This window comes from Capricornis sumatraensis, chromosome 16 (assembly GCF_032405125.1).
Source record: "Capricornis sumatraensis isolate serow.1 chromosome 16, serow.2, whole genome shotgun sequence".
Taxonomy (NCBI): domain Eukaryota; kingdom Metazoa; phylum Chordata; class Mammalia; order Artiodactyla; family Bovidae; genus Capricornis; species Capricornis sumatraensis.
The window spans coordinates 64,285,192-64,307,668 of record NC_091084.1 but is presented as its reverse complement, the minus strand read 5'-3'; the positions used below and the strand labels follow the sequence as shown (position 1 = coordinate 64,307,668).

The following is a 22,477-nucleotide window of genomic DNA, read 5'->3' as shown; positions in this document are numbered from 1 at the left end:
AGTATAGAAGTATGGTGAGCCTGTATTAGATGCCACAGGCATCACATTCTATCTAACCTATAGAAAACAAATACTTTTTTTACATAGGTATATATCCAATATATGAAATTTGCAAGAAGAGCTGAAGGGATCAAATCTGGAAGAATGATATTTAAAAAAGCAAGAGAAGATACCAGAACCCGCCACCATGTCTATGTTACTGCAGCACTCATGGAATATTACTGTAGTAAGGTAAGTCCTGTAATAAAATATAAAGATAGAATAATTTCCTTTATCTGAGATAAATTAATTAAAAGAAAGGCAATCCTAGTTTCTGTCATTAAACTTTAATTCTTCTGTATCATAAAGGAGACCTAAGTGTATCTATGTAAAATTACATGGAGCATCATTCATATCCCCTCTGCCTGCTAATTTATACCTTATTAAACTCCATGTTTCTGAATCTAAACCCCCTGAATGGTATTTAGTGCTGCAGTTTTTACATGATTTTAATATCCATTGTAATTCTTAATGTACTTAGTTAGTCATATTTAAATGTAGTTTTAATACTGAGTATCTTATCTGATGGAAATCAGTACTTTGCTTTCTTTACTTCTAGGACAAATCTGTTGCCTTTAAGATTTTTGAGCTGGGGCTAAAGAAATATGGAGACATTCCAGAATATGTCTTGGCCTATATTGACTATCTTTCTCACCTCAATGGTAAGTAGAGTCTAGATCTGTATTGGTTAATATTAAACCATCAATGTCATTCTTTGATATTATGTTCCTGGAATTTTTCCCTCTGCAGAATGATCTTTAATTCTGCAGCACAGTCCCAACAGTAGTAGAGAATGAAGCCACAAATCTCAAGCCACAAAAACTCAAAGATGCCCAAGTAAAATCCTTTGAGGCTACTGGGGAAGAGATTTCAAAAAGAAACATTATGTTTATGAGCATCTTTATCTTTATTTTTTTATTTTGTTGTAATAATAATAATGGCAATCCTTTATTGTGTTCCTGCCTTACACCAGGCACAAGGCTAGAGAATTCGTATATGTATGTATATATCTCATTTAATCAACTTAACCACACCACAATCCAGGATATGTAATTTCTTGACTAAAAATGATCTGGTATAAAAACTGATTTAAGAAAGAAATATAAAAAATTATGTGTCATGTAAATAATTAAATGTAAACTTAGATATCACAGGTGTATATTAATGATTTTAATGATATTTTAGAAAAAATAACATTCTGTCTGCCTAAATAGTAGAAAAGAATAAAACTTAAAAACATGACTTGTATTTCAACTTAGTGATTCTACTCTCTGGAAGAGGACTTAACTCCAGAAAGTGAGTCAGTGGACCATTTAATTAAAAAGAAATTTCTTGTATGAAGTGAATGTTCCTCACCAGTTTTATATTCTTTTGCTTCATTTTTTAGAATAGTTACTAGTATGTATAATATTTTTTACTGTAAAATTGAGGCTGGAATCTGATGTCAGCTTTGTTGTTGTTGTTTAGTTACCTCGTCGTGTCTGACTCTTTTGTAAGTCCATGGACTGTAGCCTGCCAGGCTCCTCCGTTCATGGAATTCTCCAGGCAAGAATACTGGAGTGGGTTGCCATTTCCTTCTCCAGGAAATCTTCCCAACCCAGGGACTGAACTCACATCTCCTGCACTGCAGGTGGATTCTTTATTGCTGAGCCACCAGGGAAGCCCAGTGTCCACCACCGCATCCACCTATTCAGTACCTTTTGTTTAGTATGGTCTGGCTTCTAGTTACAGGTCCATTACTCAGTTAACAATGAGCCAAATCAGTTCACTTCATCTTTTTGAACCTCAAACTTCCTCGTATATAAATACTGGTTGTGATAATACTTAGACCCCTCTGCGTAAGATTTTTGTGAGGATTCAATGAGATAATGCTTTGTTGAATTATAGAACTAAATTTTTAAAAAATATTTAAAATTTTCTTTAATATCCTAGAGGACAATAATACTCGAGTTTTGTTTGAACGAGTTTTAACATCTGGAAGTCTTCCTCCTGAGAAATCTGGGTAAGCCATTGTGAAAACTTCCTGGTCAGGTTCTAATGGCAGCTTTAATACTTGAACTGTAGTCGCTGGTATGAATGTTTGCTTGTTGTGAGTCTTAAGTTTCAGTAGAAATTTCCCTTCTCTTTTTAAGTTTCATTTACAAATGGCTGCCTGCAATATTTTCATACTTGTTTAAGATTTGTTAAAAAAACTTTTTTTGCATACCGACTAGGATTATTTTGAGAGATGCCTTAACAATTTGTTATTAAATATTTTAATATATCTTTCTCTATATTCCTACAAATTGATATGGACAAATTAGGGCAGAGTTCTGAAATTTTTGTTATCTCTTTTTCAAGAGCAAAGACTCTTACAAAGTGAAAGTTTGTTTGACAGGTTACATCGCTGATTCATGGTCTTGACTCAGTTATACCAGAGGGACAACATGGTACAGTGGCACAGTGAGAGCAGTAAGGCTTTGGAGTCTTGGGTTCAAATTCCAGCTCAGTCAGCTATACCTTGGGCAGGTTTCCTAACTTTCCCAATTCTTACTTTCTTGTTGAGTAGCAATAATGTCTCCCAGTATAGAAGTTTTGTGATAGTCCCCTACCTAGCATAAAATAGGAAGTCACTGTATTACTTTAGTACAGAGGTGCTTACTGACATTTTAAGTAGAGTCTCAGAGAATTAATTTTGGCTGTTAGAACAGTGGTGAGGCACTAATTTGTCCCCAGTGATCCCTATTAATGGGAAAAAATAGAGAACAATCATGTTAGATTTTGAAATATATTTTTATTCATACATTGTACAAAGAATGTATTCTACATTTTAATTCATACCACCACAAAATGCTGAAGTCATATCATTCAGGAGTAATTGGAAATCTGGGTTCCTTTTCAACTCTTCCCCACCTAGAGTTAGTTTACTGTCTCTAGGATAAATGTCTCATTGACCACAAATGATAGGAAGTAGGCTAAATAAGAAAAAACTAAAAAAACAAAAAACAAAAACACCTTAAATATGAAAGTATTTAGGGTGAAAGGTTATGATGACTGTAATTCACTTTCAGATACTTAAGTGAAAACATGGGGAAGCAAATGTAGCAAAATATTAATGATGACTGAATCTAGGTAATGGAATATAGGTATTCATTATACTACTCTATGTTTTGAAGTTTAGAAATCTTTATAATAAAAAAAATAGATTCTTATAATTTTAAAAAGGGGAAGGAAGGGGAAGGAACTGGAATATTTTTGAAAGTCCTAAACCCAGGATAGTGAAGTATTGATTATATTTATTTTCTTACAGAGAAATCTGGGCCCGATTTCTAGCTTTTGAAAGTAATATTGGTGATCTAGCTAGTATACTCAAAGTGGAGAAAAGACGGTTTACAGCATTCAAAGAAGAGTATGAAGGCAAAGAAACAGCTTTACTGGTAGACAGATACAAGTTCATGGATTTATATCCTTGCTCTGCAAGTGAACTAAAAGCACTTGGGTATAAGGTATGTACTTGGGCTCACGATGTGTGTGATGTCTTTACTTTCCCGATGTTTTAGAATAGTTCATGGACAAACTTTAAAGTAAATTCTGAAATTGAAATTAGTCTAGTTTTAGAATAGATTTGCAGAATACAAAAAGTTCAGGGATTTTCCTTGGGTTTGTGAAATATTATCAACAGTAATGAACAAAATGAGAATTAAAACGAGATTTAACAAACTTTATTCTTTCCTTGAAATTGTCAGTGCCTTATTTCTTACATTTTGTGGGCAGGTGGAAAATCTGAATGTCACTTAGGTTAGTTTTTCTCTAACAGTTCTTAAAACTGAGGAGTGTGTTTTGATAGGAGATCTTAAACCAAATGTAATTCCTGCTATATATGTTGTAGATATGATGAAGAAACTTTATAGCTTGGTAAATCCATAAATTTCTTGTATCTTGAAACAGGGCTCCTTCAGTGGAGGCCTTTAGGAAATTATTTCATTGGCCAAAAATTTTGTTCCATTTATGGAACAAAACTGGAACAAACTTTTTCGTCAACTCAACAGCTTATCTAGGAATGGAACTCCTCTATTTGGACTTCTGCACCATTAAGAAAACAGATCTGGGACCTGAACTTATTCAGGCCAAAAGGAAAGATTAATAGCCTAGAAATAGCCCTTGGTGAGAAAACGACGGCTCTATCATTGCCTGATTTTTCTGTGTCAGGTGAACAAAGACCAGATGAAAATCCAAGGGGAAGCGATATCCACACGGGTCCTGGATTGATTGGTCTCCTTAAGCCAGCCAGCTAGGATGTTCCTCACCATCATTCTTCATTTCCTCACTGCCCTTTTTTAGCCTGAGTCTCACTGGTCTTGTGTCTGAACCAGATTAAAATAAACTTCAGACCTTTTCATTAATGGAAGTTCCAGTTGTGTGCCAGCCCCATATTCCTATTCTGAACTAGGGTTACTGCTCAGGGATGAGGGGATTCTGCTCCTGGTTTAACAAATTCTTAATAAAAAGCCAAAGGCATTTTTAAGACTGTTTTGTGGAATCTTTAGACTGTTTCAACTTTGCCAAGTTGAAAATGGAAATAAAGAAATTAATGAAAATATCTTCATGAATTTTCCATCTTGTATTTCTGTTTATATTCTGTGTATTTGGGAAGGATCATTATGCTTTTGTGTGTGGCACATAAGTGAGAGTGGGAAAGAGGAAAAAAAAGCAATTCTCAGTGGGTGTCCTCATTTAGATTTGCCACCAACTGCATAAGAGCAAGTTTTGAGAACATGAAATTCTCTTATATCCCTTGACGCTGGCAAAAGAGGCTCTCTCAGAGTTGCTCTCAGCCCTGGCAGGCATTGCTGGGACACTGAGAAGACAGAACGGGTGAGGTCAGAGAGGCCCGTGCTCTCAACTCCTCTGTCTGCCTCCTAGCCATATAACCTTGGAGACAGCAGAACCTCTTTGAGCGTTAGTCCCTTCTGTAAAATGGAGGTGATCCTATCTACCTCCTCAAAGAGTGAATGAACGGCAAAAATTGACAAACGTGGTTACTCAACAAACATTCCTTCTCCCCTCTAACAGTATGTTGGGAATAATTTTTCATTTCATGAGCAAAATCTTATGAACTAACGTAAGTGATAAGCTTTGTTAGGTTTCATGAAAGAGCACCTTACTTAATCAGCTTCTTCACTTAGAGAACTTGATGGATGATGTTCAATTTTAGTGGAAAGGAGATATCAGAAAATATCTAAAACTGCAGATTTTCTTCCAAATTACCCCACCTCTACCTGGTATCTATTACCTACCAGGTGTATATATCTACCCGGTATGTATTACCTACAAAAGGACCCTACAAATGTCCCACCTGGTGACACTGAGTCTAATGACTCTTTACATTTGTCAGTCTTCACTGTCATGGAAGTTCTTGCTTTTCTTTCTCCATTCTCGCTATGGTTTTAACCGAGTTATTTAGTGTATCCTCAGGAGTGTAGAATTGCACAGTTCTACTCTTAAGTCCCTTTTTCAGGTTTAGGATTCTTCTGTTCTGCATTTTCAGGATGTCTCCCGTGCTAAGCTAGCAGCTATAATTCCAGACCCAGTTGTAGCTCCTTCTATAGTGCCTGTTCTGAAAGATGAAGTGGATAGAAAACCAGAATACCCTAAACCAGACACTCAGCAGATGATTCCATTTCAGCCACGACATTTAGCACGTAAGCCATGACTTTAGATCCAGTACTGAGACCTCAGTTTGTTTGTTGGTTTAATCCAGAGGTGTGTGGGGGTTGGAGGGGGCAAATTAATGTGACCTTTCCATTATAGGTTAATAATTAGACTCAGGGTCAATAATGACAAGTGATTTGGCTATAATCTTTGAATCAAGATGAGTTTAAAATGTCTTAAACAAAAAACTTCACTGATCCAGATTGCAGTAATGCATTTGGCAGTGATACGTAAGAGAGTTTTCTGAAATGCCACTACATACAGGTTACCTGCACAGCTGGAAACTTACTTTGGTGATATTTGGTATTGCTTATACTTACTAATATGTAGTAGTCTCTGAATTCTATTTGAACAAGGCCCTTACAATGAAATATGTTACTATATAACTGACTTTAAATGGGCTTGCTGAAAAAATGACTTGTGAGGCTTAGACATGATCTTTGACAAAAACTGACTAACTCAGGTTCTGGGTCATCTTATGCAAAGTCACTTGTTTACTTTTCTGCCCCTCAGTGGCCATGAGGTTGAGACTGCTTTCACTGTCTCACCCACTTGAGTCTGGTCAAACATATAAAACACTAAAAACATTTTAAGATGTCCAGAACAAAGACTTTTTGTACACAGTAATTTATGTACAAATTACTTATGTTAGTTATTACATGTATAGAAACTTCTTCCGTCCCATTCCTATATTCCTTTCTCTTACAGCTCCAGGCTTACACCCTGTCCCTGGTGGAGTGTTCCCAGTGCCACCTGCAGCAGTTGTTTTAATGAAACTTCTCCCTCCTCCTATTTGTTTCCAGGTTTGTTCACCATTTTCATGACAGATATTTGCTCTATGGGTAAATGTAGTAATTACGTACTTTTTCTCTTTTATCATGGGAAATACAAAGTGGGGCTATTTTAACTCGTCAGATTATTGGGGATTAAGTTTTCTTTGTGTCAAAATAGGGTCCTTTTGTACAAGTGGATGAACTAATGGAAATTTTCCGAAGATGCAAGATACCAAATAGTAAGTGATGAGGCTCCATTTTTAGAGTGGAATTCACATTATTGTCTCCAAGACAGGAGAGATCGCCACTGAAGTTTCCAAAACCAGCTAGCCACCTTGCAGCAGTACAGTGACACCTCGCAGGGGTCCAAACCCTCTCTGGTACAGAGAGGCCAGTTCATGTTCTAATTCTACTAAGAAAAATATCATAAAAAGCTTTTCTATTCATGTGAACATGTACTATCAGATTTTGCTTATGAAAACTTTATTAATTTTAACCTTAGTTTTTTGTCTTTATTTAGTATCAGTGGTACTATCTCAGAATTTGCTAATAGGAGGCTACAAAATGATAAAGTATCCAAAGTAGTACATATGTACTCCTTCACAGCATACTTTTTTTAAAAAAAATTGGGCTATAGTTACTTTACAATGTTGTGTTAGTTTCTGCTGTATAACCAAGTGAATGGCACAGTAGCATACTTGTCAACACCCTCCAACAGTCCTTCTGTTTTGCTTCAATAGCAGTTGAAGAAGCTGTGAGGATCATTACTGGAGGAGCCCCAGAGCTAGCCGTAGAAGGCAATGGCCCAGTGGAAAGTAATGCAGTGCTCACGAAGGCTGTCAAAAGGCCCAACGAGGATTCAGATGAAGATGAGGAAAAGGGAGCTGTGGTTCCCCCTGTTCATGACATTTACAGAGCAAGGCAGCAGAAGCGAATTCGGTGAACCAGGTGTAGCTCCTGCCTCGGAAGAAAACTCTTATCCTTTTGCCTCTAAGTCATATGTTTAAAGAGACAATGCTTTGTTACAAGGTTCTTGGAAACAAAGTTGTATTGTCATTGGTGCCTCTATCATATGGTTCTCGAGAACAACCAACCAATCTACGTGAATTTTAGGATTTGGAACAGACCTATGCTCTAAGCAGAATTAGGTTTTCAAAAAAGTGTGAGAACAGTACTAAGTGGCAGAACCACATTTTGTTCCTGCTTCAAGGGTGTCTTGTATGTACCACTTGAAGACTTGTGGGTTTTCAACAGTTTTATTTTAAAAACTGGATGGCTTATGATTGTAAAGCATTTTATCACATTTTCTGAAAACAGCTGTTTTTGGTTTGCTTATGTAGAGTCCTGCCTTATTGTTCGTTTTATTTATGGCAGAATGTATGGAATCGGTTTTGTAGTTTAACATTTTAAAACAATCCTTTAAAAAATAAAAGGATCTCAAAAAAAGTCATGTCTCCTGGTGCTGCTTTCCTTCACATTTGAAATAGCAGCTTATGTTATTTAGCCAATACAGTTTAAAAAGAAATGTCAACAATACAAGAAAAGTCACCTTGTATTTACCATATATACAACTATTGTCCTTTCCTGGTCTTTTTTGCTACTGTTTGGAAACATGAAGGATCCATTTTTAAGAGGTAAATTAAACATTTTAGAAATCCTCAAATATGAATGCATTTTCCCCAAATTAAATCTGAGGGATACTGAGATATTTTATCTTTCGTCTCTCTTAAAAGTGACATAAGTGTGGGTGTTCCTTTAATCACTCACTCACTGTCTTGCTCTCACATGTATTTCAGTGTTCAAGAACATTTTTTTTCAAGCGCTAAACAAAGATAGCATTAAAGAAAAACTATTGGCTGGCTGCACTGGCCCTCTGCGATGGTCCAGTGTGTGGAGTGTGTTTCGCTCTGAATAAATCCACTTCTTAACCTATCAAAAAAAAAATTAAACTGTGACCAAGTAAACAAAAACTGATTACAGTGACCAAAAATTTATCCTTAAAAAGTAAGTCCGAAGAATTGTTTTGCTCTTTGTTAGGAGCATTACCTCCTTCCTCTAGGCTCATTTTTAGAAAACTAGACCAAAAACAAGTTGAGCCCTGAGGCTTGTGCTTGTGATTCAGAATAAAGGCTAAAAATAAGGGACCGCCCCCTACAAAAAAAAGGGGAAAAGTAGTAAGGCTATAAAGGGACAATCTTACATACTGGGTACACAATTTAGAATTTGAATTCAAGTGTGATTAAATTTCAGCTTCAAATATTTCTACAAATGAAAAGTTATATCAGTTTCTCATATAAATTATATGTAGCAAGGTTATACCTAAGTTGATCAAAAGTGTGTCTCCAATATTTTACCAGTAAAGCTGAGTAAAATTTCCTTTAAAAAGGCAGCTCTACCTCAGATTTTGTTAAGTATCATTTTTAAGCTGTGTGGGTTTTCTTTTTAATATCATGGTTATCAACAATACAATCTGAAAGGCACAAGTAGTACCATATAGCAGACTTTAGAGAGATATGGAATCTTTCCTGGAGTGCTATCATTGGGTAGTGTATTAAAGAAGACAAACTGATTTCAAATACCTGTAATGGTCTGTAAGAGTGTGTCCATATGAGCAAACAAAGCCATATGATTATGCAAGGAAAATGAGCCTTTTTTTTTTTTTTTTTTTTTTAAGCATTGTAACAAGAAAACACACATACATGCCCCTACCTACCTTGGTGAAAAGTGCTACTAAGAACTGTTGCTACTGCTAAGTCACATCAGTCGTGTCCGAGTCTGTGTGACCCCATAGACAACAGCCCAACAGGCTCCTCTGTCCCTGGGATTCTCCAGGCAAGAACACTGGAGTGGGTTGCCATTGCCTTCTCTGGGGACTAAGGACTGTTAAGGCCATTTATATGTATTATAATTGCTCCTACTGCATTTATTTCTAAGATTTTTTTCCCCTAGAAATTATATGACATTTAAAACTTCAAATAAATTATTTATTAAGAAGAAAACTTTTCCTGAATATTCTATATATATATATATATATATATATATGTATGTATATATATATGTAGAACTTAATGTTCTTCTATATATATACACTTTTGGTTTTTAGTATGATTCTGTGTGAATGATAATTCCTTCATCTAACATCAAGTAGCATGATGTTAGAAACCTGAACTCACTTTTGGAACTCTATGTGCAGACTCCTGTGGTATATATAGCCAATCCTACATGTCCAAGGATTCATATATCCATATTGCTGGAAGCAGAGAAATTACCAAAAGATATTCATATCTTTCCTCTTCATAAAAACAATGATAGCATCTCCCCACAATTCTAGAACTGGATAAAATTTAAGGACCATACATCCTTCCTAAACAAAAATCAGTCAAACTCTGGCTTTTAGCACTAAATTTCAAACAAGAGGTTTTATCTATGGAGCCACATAAAGTAAAAGGTTATAGCTCAAGTAAATATAAATGTGATCAAATTGTACTACTGGAAAAGAACGAAAATATAAAACCACTTTTGTCAGCATGCTGACCTTGGGGGATAATTATGAATTTATTTGGTAATTTTATAATTAATCCTCTACTGGCATATACTTAATATGTAAAACTAAGAGTTGATGTGCATGATAGTAAAATTAAAATCACCATGTTCATAAATTTTGGTTTTTACATTTCAATTCCCAAAGCAAACTTCATTAAAGTTGGTAGTTCGTACTTGACTGTGATGTTCAGCAAGTGCAGTTATATTTTATTTAATACAAATTTCAGAATTCTTGAATGGTTAATTCATGCCAGGTTAACAAAACTCAGTTACCATATTATTGATTTAGGTAAAACTTTAAATATTTAACAGAAGTTAGCTTATCAGCTCTGGGAATAAAAGTTAAAAAAACCAATTCCTTGTACTAAATTTTCTTCCCTGTCCACGACATGACCAAATTTCTGCTTTGAGCCCACAGCAGGCAGTACTTTAGAAAGCAGAGGCAATGAGAATGCAAAAGAAAAAAAAGTGTTACTTTGATTTTAAGGTTGCTTTTAAGTCAAAAGTTGCACTTAAAGATTCTCAACGTTTGGTTCAGTTAGGTTGTTGTTAAGTCACTAAGTCACGTCTGACTCTTTGTGACCCCATGTAGCCCATGCCAGGCTCCTCTGTCCATGGGATTTTCCTAGGCAAGAATACTGGAATGGGTCGCCCTTTCCTTCTCCCTACCCAGGGATCAAACCCACGTCTCCTGCATTGCAGGCAGATTTTTTACCACCTGAGCTACCAGGGAAGCTAGGCTTAGTTCAGATAAAACAAATACAAAAAATGGTGAAGTCTATTGATACCAACGCCAGACACAACTGATTTCTAAATTAAGTGAAATTCCATCAGATCAGGCCTTCTCAACTATAAGTTAGTTTAGAAGGCAACATAGGTAAGACAGAAATCCACACTAAAGGCAGTTTTAAGTAAAATTCTGCCTGCTCAGGTTTCTGACACATTTCTAGTACTCTAGCTTTTTCTGAAAGTATCAGTGAACATTCGATAGGTTAATAGAGGATTTTCAGGGTTAAAAGTTTCCCGTTTCCCCTTTCCCTGTCCCATGAAGGCGCTTTGAAAAATGAATAAAAAGGCAAACCATTAAAAAAAAAAAAGTAAACCATTAAAATAGGTATATAAAACCCAATATAAATACACAATTGCAAACATCATTGTAATTTTTTATTTAGGTTTTCAATGAGATATTGCCTTTTAATATGAGTTTCATAGCCTATCATCCACTACCATTCAGTCATCCATTCATTTACTTCAAATAACATGGAGGTGGAAGTGAGAAATCACTGGAGCTCAGGTGAGTGGCAGCATATAAAAGAAGTAAGATTGCAGCTCTGGTACAGAAGAGATGATAAAAGAAAATAACAGTCTTGGACAGGATAGGAGGAAAACCTTCCCTATAGGCCTGTAAAACGTGCTTGACTGAAGGAGGCTGGGCACCGGCAGTCAAATCTGTCATCACCCACAGGCAAAAAGGTTAGAATACTCTCCTTTGTTGCTAATAAAGCCATTTATAGTTCTTTTGTGTGTACAAAGCATTCTAATATCCATTATCAAATTTAATCCTCACAGGAAGTGTGAATTAGTATTCTTATCATTGGAAAAGACTGATGCTGGGAGGGATTGGGGGAGGAGGAGAAGGGGACGGCAGAGGATGAGATGGCTGGATGGCATCACTGACTCGATGGACGTGAGGTCTGAGTGAACTCCGGGAGATGGTGATGGACAGGGAGGCCTGGCGTGCTGCGATTCATGGGGTCGCAAAGAGTCGGACACGACTGAGCGACTGAACTGAACTGAAGGCAGAATGGCCCAATACCACCGAACCTTGCAAGAAGGCAACAGAGCAAAGACTCAACCCAGATCTTCCTCTAAGTCAGGATCTTTCTGCACAATCCGACCGCAGTCTACTTCAGTTATTCCAGTCAAATTTATCACAGAATGTCAGACTTGGAAGGCCTTTTTCTAGTCCTTTCATTTTATGGGTATTGAAAATGGGTCCTGATTTGCTCCAGCTAATCACATGACAGAAATGGGATTAGAACTCTGGTTTCTTGACCGCTGTTAGTCTTCCCAGTCTACTATTCTGCCTCAAAAGAAATACAAATTACATACAAGTCAGGGCATGTCAAAAGATCACTGGAAATCAAACCGCAAACACCTAATTCACTCCCTTGAAATTCAGCAGGAAATTAGGCTGCTCTATTCCCAGGAATCTTAAGACTTCGGAGAAATTAAAATAAGCCACAAAAACAGAACTGCTAAATAAGCCATTCAGAATTGTCAGCCAGTAATGTGCATGTTATATGCCTATTGAGTCAAACTTTTTAGTAACTTTTCTTCACAGAGAAAAAGTTCCTATATACCTGTCCACTGCATTAATCAGTAAGACATATCAGTGTAACTCTTACCTGAAGTATATTTATAGGGTTACATTACATGAACAATCACATTTTACAGCTTGCTTTAGAATTAATGAGATTAAAAAAAGAAACATACAGGGAGACCCCACCCACTAGTCACCTAATCAATTGACAGCTGACTTCTAGACATTTCTTCACTCACTCACTCACTCACTCACTCATTTAGGAAACTATCAGAGAAATTAAACTGACCTGCTGATAGCAACCCAGCTCTCAAGGCGCATTCTACCCATTGGTAGTGAAGTACTATTGCCAAATAAACAGCACTTCCCTAAAGATATGTTTTCCACAAACCCTTTTAGGCAGGAAACCATGTCAAATCCAATCAACATGCAGTATATATATAAAACCAGTTCAATTTTGAAGGATAATTTATATGCCAAAGGTATTTTGTCTTGGAGGGACAAAATACCCTGTGGTGGGGGGGAGTTTTAAGTAGATGCTTAGCAGACATTTCCTGAGTGACTAAATAACTAAACGAATTTTCCTGGCCCTTAGTGATAATCCTATGAGATTCCAGGAAGAAAAACTAGCTCACTTATCTTCAAAGAGCAACAGCAAAACGATTCAATATGAATATCGTGATTCTGAACTTCACCGTCTTCATTCGGCTCTTGTAGAATTCCACCAGGGGACACTGAGGTAGTGGGAGCCACAGGAGTCTGTGAAGCTCCCTGTTACATGGGCATCAAGATTTCAAACTGTCCAAACGTCACTCTATCCATGCAGGAACCCATGAGGAGTCTGTGAAGCTCCCTGTTACATGGGCATCAAGATTTCAAACTGTCCAAACGTCACTCTATCCATGTAGGAACCCATGAGGGGGAAAAGAAATCCAAGAGTTAATTCTTACAAAAGAAAGCAGAATGAAGAAGTCGAGATTTAGGGAAAATGGCTACAGGAGGTGGTGAGCCGCCCTGCATCTGTGGGGGTCACACCCCTCTCCCACATCCTTGGATGGGGCGGGGAAGCCCTGAACACTGAGGTGGAGGCAAGCCGGAGTGCCCTCCCCACCCCACGCACTGCCTCCTTCTCTACGGCCACGGCAGCCTGACCTCCAGGAACAGTTCCAGAGGTGACCTCACTGAAGGTGCTACAGAAGATGTGGTTTTATTCTTTAAAAGTTCTACTTACTGAGCTTTTAACCTCTTCCCAGGAAACCAGGGAGGATCTGTCCTTGAGACTAAACTTTATTAATATGACCTCTGACCATGGAACCCAGCATACATTTCTGACTGCAAGTAAAAATATTAGAGTGCAGTCTGAAGCCAATAGATGGAGAAATCACATCCCTCCCAGTATAACCAGTAGCTCCTCTGGAACCTGGTATCACTAGGTGGTCCACAGGGTGGATGTTTCCCCAACCCTGTCCCCAGCTCCACCTCTGCCCTTCTGGGCCTGAATGAAGGGGTTCCTTGCATGACGCCAGCCCTGTGGTTCTGGCAGCTGGGGATCACCCCAATGACTTCACAGTTCGCTTTCTCACATAACGTCCCAATCTAAGATACACATTTATTTTTTAACAAAACAGGTCATCTATGAGACCCCAAGCTACCCTTTTAGCCACAGGATATGTCAGGAACTCTGGTCACTCAAGTTCCTAGATAAATACTGCTCAAAAACCAAAGATTTCCTATAACTTCATTACCTGAGAAGTAAGTGAGCTTATGCTATTTTATCTGAAAACACTTAAATCCAATTCTGAAATTCAAATTCAGTCAATACCTCGAGGTGTTGTATCAGAGTGAACTTTTCAGTAAAAACTTCCAATATCTGTCTTCTTTTATATTATACTAACATATTATTTTTTTTAAAATTCCTCAACTTTCAAGACATAAAAATCAAAGAATTTTCCTTTCTCTACATCCCATAAACACTATCATCCAGGTTCAGAAGTAATTTTGTACAAAAGAGGAAGCTTTTTTAAATCAAATATTAATAACTCAACTAGAATGAAAGGTTCTAGGGCTCTGGCTAGGCCAGGAGGGGAGAAAGCAATAAATAACTGGGGGTCGAGGGGGGCAGATGGGAGGCAGTAAGATTTATAAAGTTCTTCTAACATAAAATACTTGAAGGGAGGAGGGGCAGGCTGTGCCAGAGAGGGACGAGTCTAAAGGCATCATGGCTTGCCTTCTTCACTCGGGGGTGGCTGTCAGATACTCTCGGGTGTCTAGAAGAAAAACCACCCAGATGGCAGAAGAGCGGTCTCAGACTCCAGGGAGAGACAGGCAGCTACGACCATGCTACAGTGGGGGTGGAGACACAGGGCAGTCCTGTTAAAAGCTGAGTGCTACCTATGAAACTCAGGACAACAGCCTCTCTGATTTGTAAACTTGCACTCATAAATACAAACCCCAAAAGAGAACTCAGTGCATTTTCCAAGAAGTCTTCTCAACACTGATACACAATATTCTTCCTTTTGGAATCAGTGCTATTAAACAGAAATGTACTAAATAGCCATTTTCCAAAGCCACATCACAGCTGAGAACAGGTCGAGCAAGTAATACTGCTGCTACAGGGACTATACGTGTTGGGATCTGGCGAGGATCTTACTGAGGATCGCATCATAGTAGGGACTGAACACCATCTTGTTATAGTTGACCAGGCGCACGAATTTAACGGCAACTTCCTCCAGCTCTTTTTGAATCGGACCCAATCCCCCAGGGGCTATGGGCGATGGCTTCTGATGACTTGAGGCAAGGTAGGTGTCTAAGAAGGTCAGGATTCGGGAATCTGTGATTGAAGAGAAAGCAGATGTTTGTTTCCTAGTCAGGGCGACTTTACGGACTTCTGTTTATGCTTCAGTTGTTAGCCTAAACATCACCTTTTTGAGAAAGTCTTCCCTGATCACCCTGGGGCACCTCCCACTTCTGAACATTCATCTCTTCGGTGGTGTTCCCTCCACGGGGTGGGACCATGCTCCTCTTGTCTGTTGCTCTCTCCCTAGCACCCAGTGCCTGCCAGCTGGAGACCCGGCCTCCAGGCAATGTCCCAAATCATATACTTGGAAAGCAAGGATAAACGTATGGACGATTAAGGAGAGTCTAGGGTGCTGAGAGGCTCTGCTCTCAGAGGAGCAAGGCGCAAAGAGACCAACATGAGCCACTGTTGAAGCTCACATAAAAAGTGGGAGGAAAAACGAAGCAAGAAATACAAGTTCCAAAAAGAGGAGAAGAAAGACGGTTCCAGCACTGCTAACCTGAGGCCTAGTGTTTCCCACAAAGCCCATGAGAGAAGCCTGAGCCTCCTTGTCCATGGCCGGCAGCGAAGCTCACGCAGCTGCGGGCAGCTTGTCCTACTCCCTGGAATCCCTTAGTGTGATGCTTTCTTGGCCCCCCACCCTCACCCCATGATAGTGCTGTGCCATCCTGTGTAGCCTCTGCTGCCAAAAGAGAGTGTGTGCAAGCTGCAACCTTGCAGATTTTATTACAAAAGCAACAGGGGCATTTATATTGAATAAGCGTTTTCAAACTTCATGCCCCCCTCAACTAGGGAACCTTCTCCGGTGTGACTGACTGACACTCTTTGGATCCCAGTAACACACCCCCACTGGCTGTGACAAAACAACTTAGCTGGCAGAACCAAGGGAGCAGCCTGGTAGCCAGCGGTCTCCTCTCAGCCCCTTCCCGCATCCACACCCCAGTTGACGACAATGGTCTTGAGGGTCCGAGGGCCCTGCAACAGCAGGAGGCTCCCCTTGAGGAATCCAAAGATGAAACTGTAACTAAGGCAGGCCTGGGGTGGAAAAATCTAACATTTGAAAAAACACTGATTCATGTCACTCTCTTTTTATAAATCCCACTTCTGACAACATTCTAGTTTTGGCAGGTGGCTCAGACGGTAAAGCGTCTGCCTGCGCTGCGGGAGACCCGGGTTCGATCCCTGGGTCAGGAAGATCCCCTGGAGAAGGAAATGGCAATTCACTCCAGCATTCTTGCCTGGAAAATCCCATGGACGGAAGAGCCTGGTAGGCTACAGTCCATGGGGTCGCAGAGTCAGACACGACTGAGCGACTTCACTTTCACTTTCCCTGGTAGCTCAGATGGTAAAGAATCTGCCTGTCAACTTGGGAGACCTGGGTTCAACCCCTGGGTCAGGAAGATGCCCTGGCGAAGGGAATGGCAACCCACTCCAGTATTCTTGCCTGGAGAATTCTATGGACCTGGTGGGCTACAGACCACGGGGTCGCAAAGAGTCAGACAGGACTGAGGGACTAACTTCCTTTCTTTTCATAAAATATTTTGCTCAGTCACTCAGTAGCGGCCAACTCTTCGTGACCCTATGCACTGTAGCTCACCAGGATCCTCTGTCCATGGAATTTTCCAGGCAAGATTACTGGAGTGGGTTGCCATGTCCTTCTCCATCATGAAATATTACCTAGGAATAAAAAAAAACAAGTGCTAGTATTAGCAGCACAGCCATCTCGCTGGTTCCGCCTCTACTCAGAATCTGATACCCACGGTTCATTCTGCTTTTGCCTGAAGCCTGCTAACTTTTCATTATTTTATAAGATGAACAGCTATCTGATTTCATAAAGAAGTTGAGGAAGGACTTCACAATCAAATAACAATAATCCTAAAAATTAAATATTAGATGTGTTCCTTGATCAACCAGTGAACAGAATCAACCAGTGATGATGGAAAGGAATAGCTCACATAGCACAGTAATAGTTTTAATAATTGCGACTTGTTGCAGAGTGCTCACTATGTGCTGCCAAGTTTGGCAGTAAGGACCTTAGTTATATTTAATATGATCACCTGCAGTCCTCTCAGCAGCCCTAGAGGTGCTGGTATTACGCGCTTTTTAGAGATGACGAAACTCAAGTATCACATCACTTGCTCAAGCTACACAGTAAGTACCTGCATAGAAAACCCATCCTAGTCTTGTACTACAGCTGTGCTTCTCCTCACCCTTGCCCCGCTACAACGTCCAAAACACTTCTGGGTTTTGTTTTGTGTTTCTTTTCCTTTTGGCCGCGCCTTGTGGTATGTGGGATCTTAGTTCCCCAACCCGGGATCAAACCTGTGCCCCGAGCAGTGGAAGCACTGGAAGTGTGCAGTCTTAACCACTGGACCACCAGGCACATGTGCTAAGTCGCTTAAGTTATGTCTGACTCTGCGAGACCCCATGGACTCCAGCTTACCAGGCTCCTCCGTCCATGGGCATTCCCAGGCAAGAATACTGGAGTGGGTTGCCATGCCCTCCTCCAGAGGATCTTCCCAACCCAGGGATCAAACCTGGGTCTCCTGCACTGCAGACTTCTTTACCATCTGAGCCAACACGGAAGCCCCTCAAAATACTTCTGACTCCAGATCTGGAAAGAGGGGTTCCCACCACCAAGCAATTGTCTGTGACCCCAGCTAGGTGTCCCACAATCTTACTCAGTTCTGACACCACCTGGACATAGCCTCCGTTCCCACAGGTTAAGGGCTCAGGCCCACAAGACTGATGCCCACGTCAGACACCAACCACAAGGAGTAGGTCCCCAGGTCACCCACCACTTCTGTCTGACTTGACTATACATCGGAGGTTCACATGGCATCCTTTCCCATGGATTTGTGATCTGCTAGAGCAGCTCACAGAACTCAGGGAGGTTTCACCAGTTTATTACATAATAAAGGCTCTGATGAAGGATACAAGTGAACAGTGAAGATGCTCATGAGGTGAGGCGGGGAGAATTCCGAGGACCAGAGCCTCTGTTCTCGTGCAGCAGGGATGCACGCACCACCCGCCCCACTCCACGGATGTGCTCACGCATCCAGAAGCTCTCCAAACCCTGTACTTCTGGGATTTTCATGAAGGGTTCATCTTGCAGGCATTTCTAGTTCTTCTCCTCTCTCTCTGGAGAACGGAGGGTAGGGCTGAAAGTTCCAAACTTCTAATCATGGCTTGGCCTGTTGGGGGACCAGCCCCCAAGAGGGAGTCCAAAGAGTCACCTCTTCAGAACAAAAGACGCTCCCCAAACCCAGGAAATTCCAAAGGCTGCAGGAGCTCTGGACCAGGAAAAGACTAAATATTCGAATAAAAGGTGCTCCCTGTGCTCTTCTCACGGAGGAAACCACCAGAGTCTCAGGAGCTCTGTGCCAGGAACCAGGGGCAGAGGCCAGCACAGATATTTCCTACTACTTCACGGTGCTGGAGCAGGGTTCTGAACCAAGACCCGGATTCCAAAGACAGAGCCCTCAGGACAGTGCTGGCTGCCGGTCGCTTGTCCGAAACTTGGGGTCGCCCTCACCACACGGTGGTGATTAATCCCTCACCCATCAGCACTCATCATCCATCAAACCCTCCACAATGTCCGCCAGCCCATCGCAGGCACATCCCCGGCCCGACTCCCCCCAGACGTACCCACGATCCTGCGGATGGGGTTGTCGGGACTGGCCACGGCCTGGATCTGACCCTTGAGCACGGCCTCCTTGTCTGTGGTGAGGGGGCTGAGGCCGCACAGGGAAAGGCAGCTGCTCACCTCCAGGCAGACCTTCTCCCCGACGGCAGTCAGGGCGTCCTCCAGGCGGAAGGAGCTGGAGCAGACAAGGGAAGGAGCAGCACAGAAGGGAGGGCCCGTGAACCGAGTGCACGGTCCCCTCAGCCCCCAGCCCCCGCGACCCATTTGTGGACTGGCCGGTTCAGGGGGAAACTGTGACCCTTCCCTGCCCCAAGCCTCTCAGACAGTGTCCACCCAACTTGGGGAGCTTCTAAGAGAAAGGGGAGGGGAGGGCTCAGGTTATACCTGGTCTAACAATCTAAAACCCAACTTCTTGCTCGCATCTGTGGTGAAATAAGGCTGAAACTGACCGAGGCCTGCCCTGGACACCTCTGGAGCAACACCAACAACCAGAAATGACGTAGCAGGAGACAAACTTTTCACTGAACACCACTCTGTCTGTTTAGCTTTAGAAACACGGTGTATTAACTACTTTCAAAGAATAAACGGAAATGAAACCTTAAAGTTGAAACTCACACCTCGATTTCCCGGGGCTCCCGGGCTCCCCTGACATCTCCGGGGGGAGCCCTCATGGTGGTGGGTGTTTTCTAAGAAAGCAATCACCTCTGTCCTGGATCTAGAGCAAACGTCCGAGCCCTGGGACTCGACGCTGGGGCCAGGGTGGACACGCCAGGGCCGGCCTTCTGAGGGAGCGCCAGACTGGCCCCACTCCTCAGGAGCTGTGACAGAGCAGTTTTACTGGTGGCGGACTTGGGCAACAGCCCAGGGCTACACCTGTGCAAGGGCCGCAGGCCAGGCCTCGCCTCACCTCAGCAAACACCCTGCAGGCCTGAGTCACGGCTGTTGAGGCCCAGGTCACGACTCATGTATACACCCCTCGTGGCACTGAACACACTCAGGCTGTGTGCAAACTCAGCAGCCAGTTTCTCCACTTTGTAAGGAGGAGGAGGTCTGTGGACATTCCACTTGAAGAATCCTCTAAGTTGGACCTCATCAGATACAGTTTTATTTGTGTGAGTGCTTAATCATTTCAGTTGTGTCCGACTGTGTGTGACCCTACGGACTATAGCCCACCAGGCTCCTCTGTCCGTGGGATTCTCCAGGCAAGAATTCTGGAGTGGGCTGCCATGCCCTTTTCCAGGGGATCTTCCCGACCCAGGGATTGAACCCGCATCTCTTCTGTCTACCTGCCCTGGCAGGTGGGTTCTTTACCATAAGCAGCTTTATTTAGAACCATTCCAAAAGGTGGAAACCACACCAATCACCTAACCTGACTTCACTGCAGGAGCGCTCACAGCAGCTGCCCTCACAGAAGCGGGGACTGCAGCTGGTTGATAAATAACCCATTCACACCTAGGTCAGAACGTCTATGAGGAGTGTACAAAGGGCAAAAAACTGCAATCACATTCACACACACTGGAAGAATGCAATTTGGTTTTTATTTGACCTTTCCCCAGGGCTGCGTTGACAAAACTGTTAGTTGGTAGTGAATGTAGGGTAACACTGGACAATAACCAATATATTTTTTTTTAATGGAGCAAGAATATAATAGAAATATCAGGAAGTATCCAGCACAGCTGGGTAAGTTTCACTTCTGAAGTTTTTGTTTTAGTTACATGAGTGATCAAGTGTGCACTGTCACCATGGAAGACGAATTTCTTTACTAGACGTCCTGGTCACAAACATGTGAAAGCTACTGTCCCAGAGCCTTGTTCAGCAACCCTAGAGTTGACTCTAACTTTGACTGTGTGACCCTGAATAAATTCTGCAGGGCACTGGAGAGCCAGCTTTCCTCGGTCCCTGGTGAGAGGCCCTGATTCTGTCTCACGCCGCAGAACCCCCACCCAAGCCTGCTCCCTGCCACCCTCTGCCTCGCACCATCCATTGAAGACCCTCCCCCACAGCTCTTGGCCACTTACGGCAGATGCATGTCTGTGAGCAGAATCTTTACAATCATCTTGAGTTTCTCGGCGAAGTCAGCCCGGCTGGCGATCCCTGGGGCTGCCATGCTGAACGTGACCAGCAACACGGCCCCCAGGACGGTCAGCTGCTCCAGCTGGAGCTGGAACTCTTGGAAGCGAGAATGGTCCATCAAAACTGTCTGCGATGAATACAACAGAAATCATCCTGAGCTGCAGGTTCAAGCTGTGACCAGCAGAGGGCGGTGTGGCCACAGCCCCCACAACTATGCAAAACGGGGATTCCTCCCTCGTGGGGCTGTTCTAAAGATGAGAAAAGGGGAGCGGGACAAGTTGGGAGATTGGGATTGACATGTACACACTAGTATATATAAAATAGGTAACTAATAAGGACCTACTGTATAGTACAGGGAATTAACTACTCAATACTCCGTAATGACCTACATGGGGAAAGAATGTAAAAAAAAGTAGATACACGTGTATGTATAACTGATTCACTTTGCCTGAAATTAATACAACACTGTAAATCAACTATACTTCAATAAAAGTAAAAAATATATAAAGATGAAAAAAGACCATGTATATAAAGCAGCTGGCAGAGCCAGAACTCAATAAATCCACTCTATCCAGGGCACCAGAGGGAAGGAGGGGTGAGATGTATTTCTTCACCTCCGTATCCCCCTCAGCATCCAGCACAAGGGAGGCTCTCAAGAACTGGGGAGTAAATAAAAAAAGAGAAAAACTAACTGTCAGTAGGAAAAGCAGGAATGACAGGTAACCCAAAGCCACGTGGAAAGCAGTCAGTGAGTGAACTTCCATGATGGTGTCCCCATGTTACGGACAGGCCTGGGTCCGGCCGGGCCAAAGTCCCCTGTGTGGGGTGAGGGAAAGGGCAATGGAGAGTCTAGGGGGGATATGATATCTGATCTGAGTTTTTATAAATTAACCAAATGAAGTTTAAAGACCGGTCTTGCTATAAGAAACCAATGCACCAAATCAGGACGTTAACAATGTGGAGTCTTAGCCCAGAATTCTCCCTGCGAAGTAAAAACCATCTCTGAAGGCTGATACTCCTCTACTGTCAAACAGAGAGGCTTTACCAGTCCCTGTTTTGACTTCACTTTGTTACATGGCAGCAGCGTCCTTGCTTTGAAGCCTCCTAGCAGTATGTAGTCCTTGGGTTTAGGATGCAAATCCTCCCATTCATTAGCCAATGTGATTACCCAGCCCATAAAAACTATCACGCCATATTTCTGGGCTGCTCAGGCCTTCCATACTCAGTCTGGGGAGTGTGTTTCTCTTTAAATAAATCCACTTCTTACCTATGGTGGGGGAAAAAAAATTTCCAAGGATCAATTCTGAGGATACCTATCCCCAATGAAAACACTGTTTTCCCCACAACAATTTTTCAAGCAAAACATCTACAAGAGAGATGAGAGAGCCTGTGACTCTTCAGGAAGGAGTCTTCCCCCAGCCTTAGTCCACACCCTCTTTAGAGCTTGGTCTGGCACGAAACAGGGAACTCAGAGGCAAGAGGTGAAACCTCAGGCTCACAACATCTTAAAAGGAAAAATAAGGAACTGAGAAAGAAAATTAGAGAAGTAGCAGGATTGAAGGCTAGAGATAAGCAGCCTGAGTGCCCTCAAA

The 22,477-nt window shown here is 41.7% G+C and overlaps 2 protein-coding genes across 5 annotated transcripts in view; one reads left to right on the top strand and one right to left on the bottom strand.

The window, feature by feature from the left end:
• CSTF3 (cleavage stimulation factor subunit 3) overlaps positions 1 to 7,880 on the top strand; it is a 68,328-nt gene extending 60,448 nt beyond the window's left edge. Inside the window, exons 14-21 of one of the 2 annotated variants that reach the window (XM_068988220.1) lie at positions 88 to 231; positions 599 to 701; positions 1,972 to 2,041; positions 3,329 to 3,524; positions 5,567 to 5,720; positions 6,439 to 6,533; positions 6,682 to 6,742; positions 7,244 to 7,880. In XM_068988220.1, the coding sequence (XP_068844321.1) occupies positions 88 to 231; positions 599 to 701; positions 1,972 to 2,041; positions 3,329 to 3,524; positions 5,567 to 5,720; positions 6,439 to 6,533; positions 6,682 to 6,742; positions 7,244 to 7,446 (1,026 nt within the window). In that variant the 3' untranslated portion in view covers positions 7,447 to 7,880. The remainder of the gene's footprint in view (positions 1 to 87; positions 232 to 598; positions 702 to 1,971; positions 2,042 to 3,328; positions 3,525 to 5,566; positions 5,721 to 6,438; positions 6,534 to 6,681; positions 6,743 to 7,243) is intronic. The other variant, XM_068988221.1, reaches the window with a different exon arrangement.
• Positions 7,881 to 11,233: 3,353 nt separating this feature from the next.
• The window catches only part of TCP11L1 (t-complex 11 like 1), a 36,001-nt gene continuing 24,757 nt past the window's right edge, over positions 11,234 to 22,477 (bottom strand). For 2 of the 3 annotated variants that reach the window (XM_068988223.1, XM_068988222.1), the window contains 3 exons: positions 20,831 to 21,012; positions 18,815 to 18,987; positions 11,234 to 15,199 (listed from right to left, as the gene is read on the bottom strand). In XM_068988223.1, the coding sequence (XP_068844324.1) occupies positions 14,988 to 15,199; positions 18,815 to 18,987; positions 20,831 to 21,012 (567 nt within the window). In that variant the 3' untranslated portion in view covers positions 11,234 to 14,987. Of the gene's footprint in view, positions 15,200 to 18,104; positions 18,308 to 18,814; positions 18,988 to 20,830; positions 21,013 to 22,477 lie in introns of those variants that run through there. The other variant, XM_068988224.1, reaches the window with a different exon arrangement.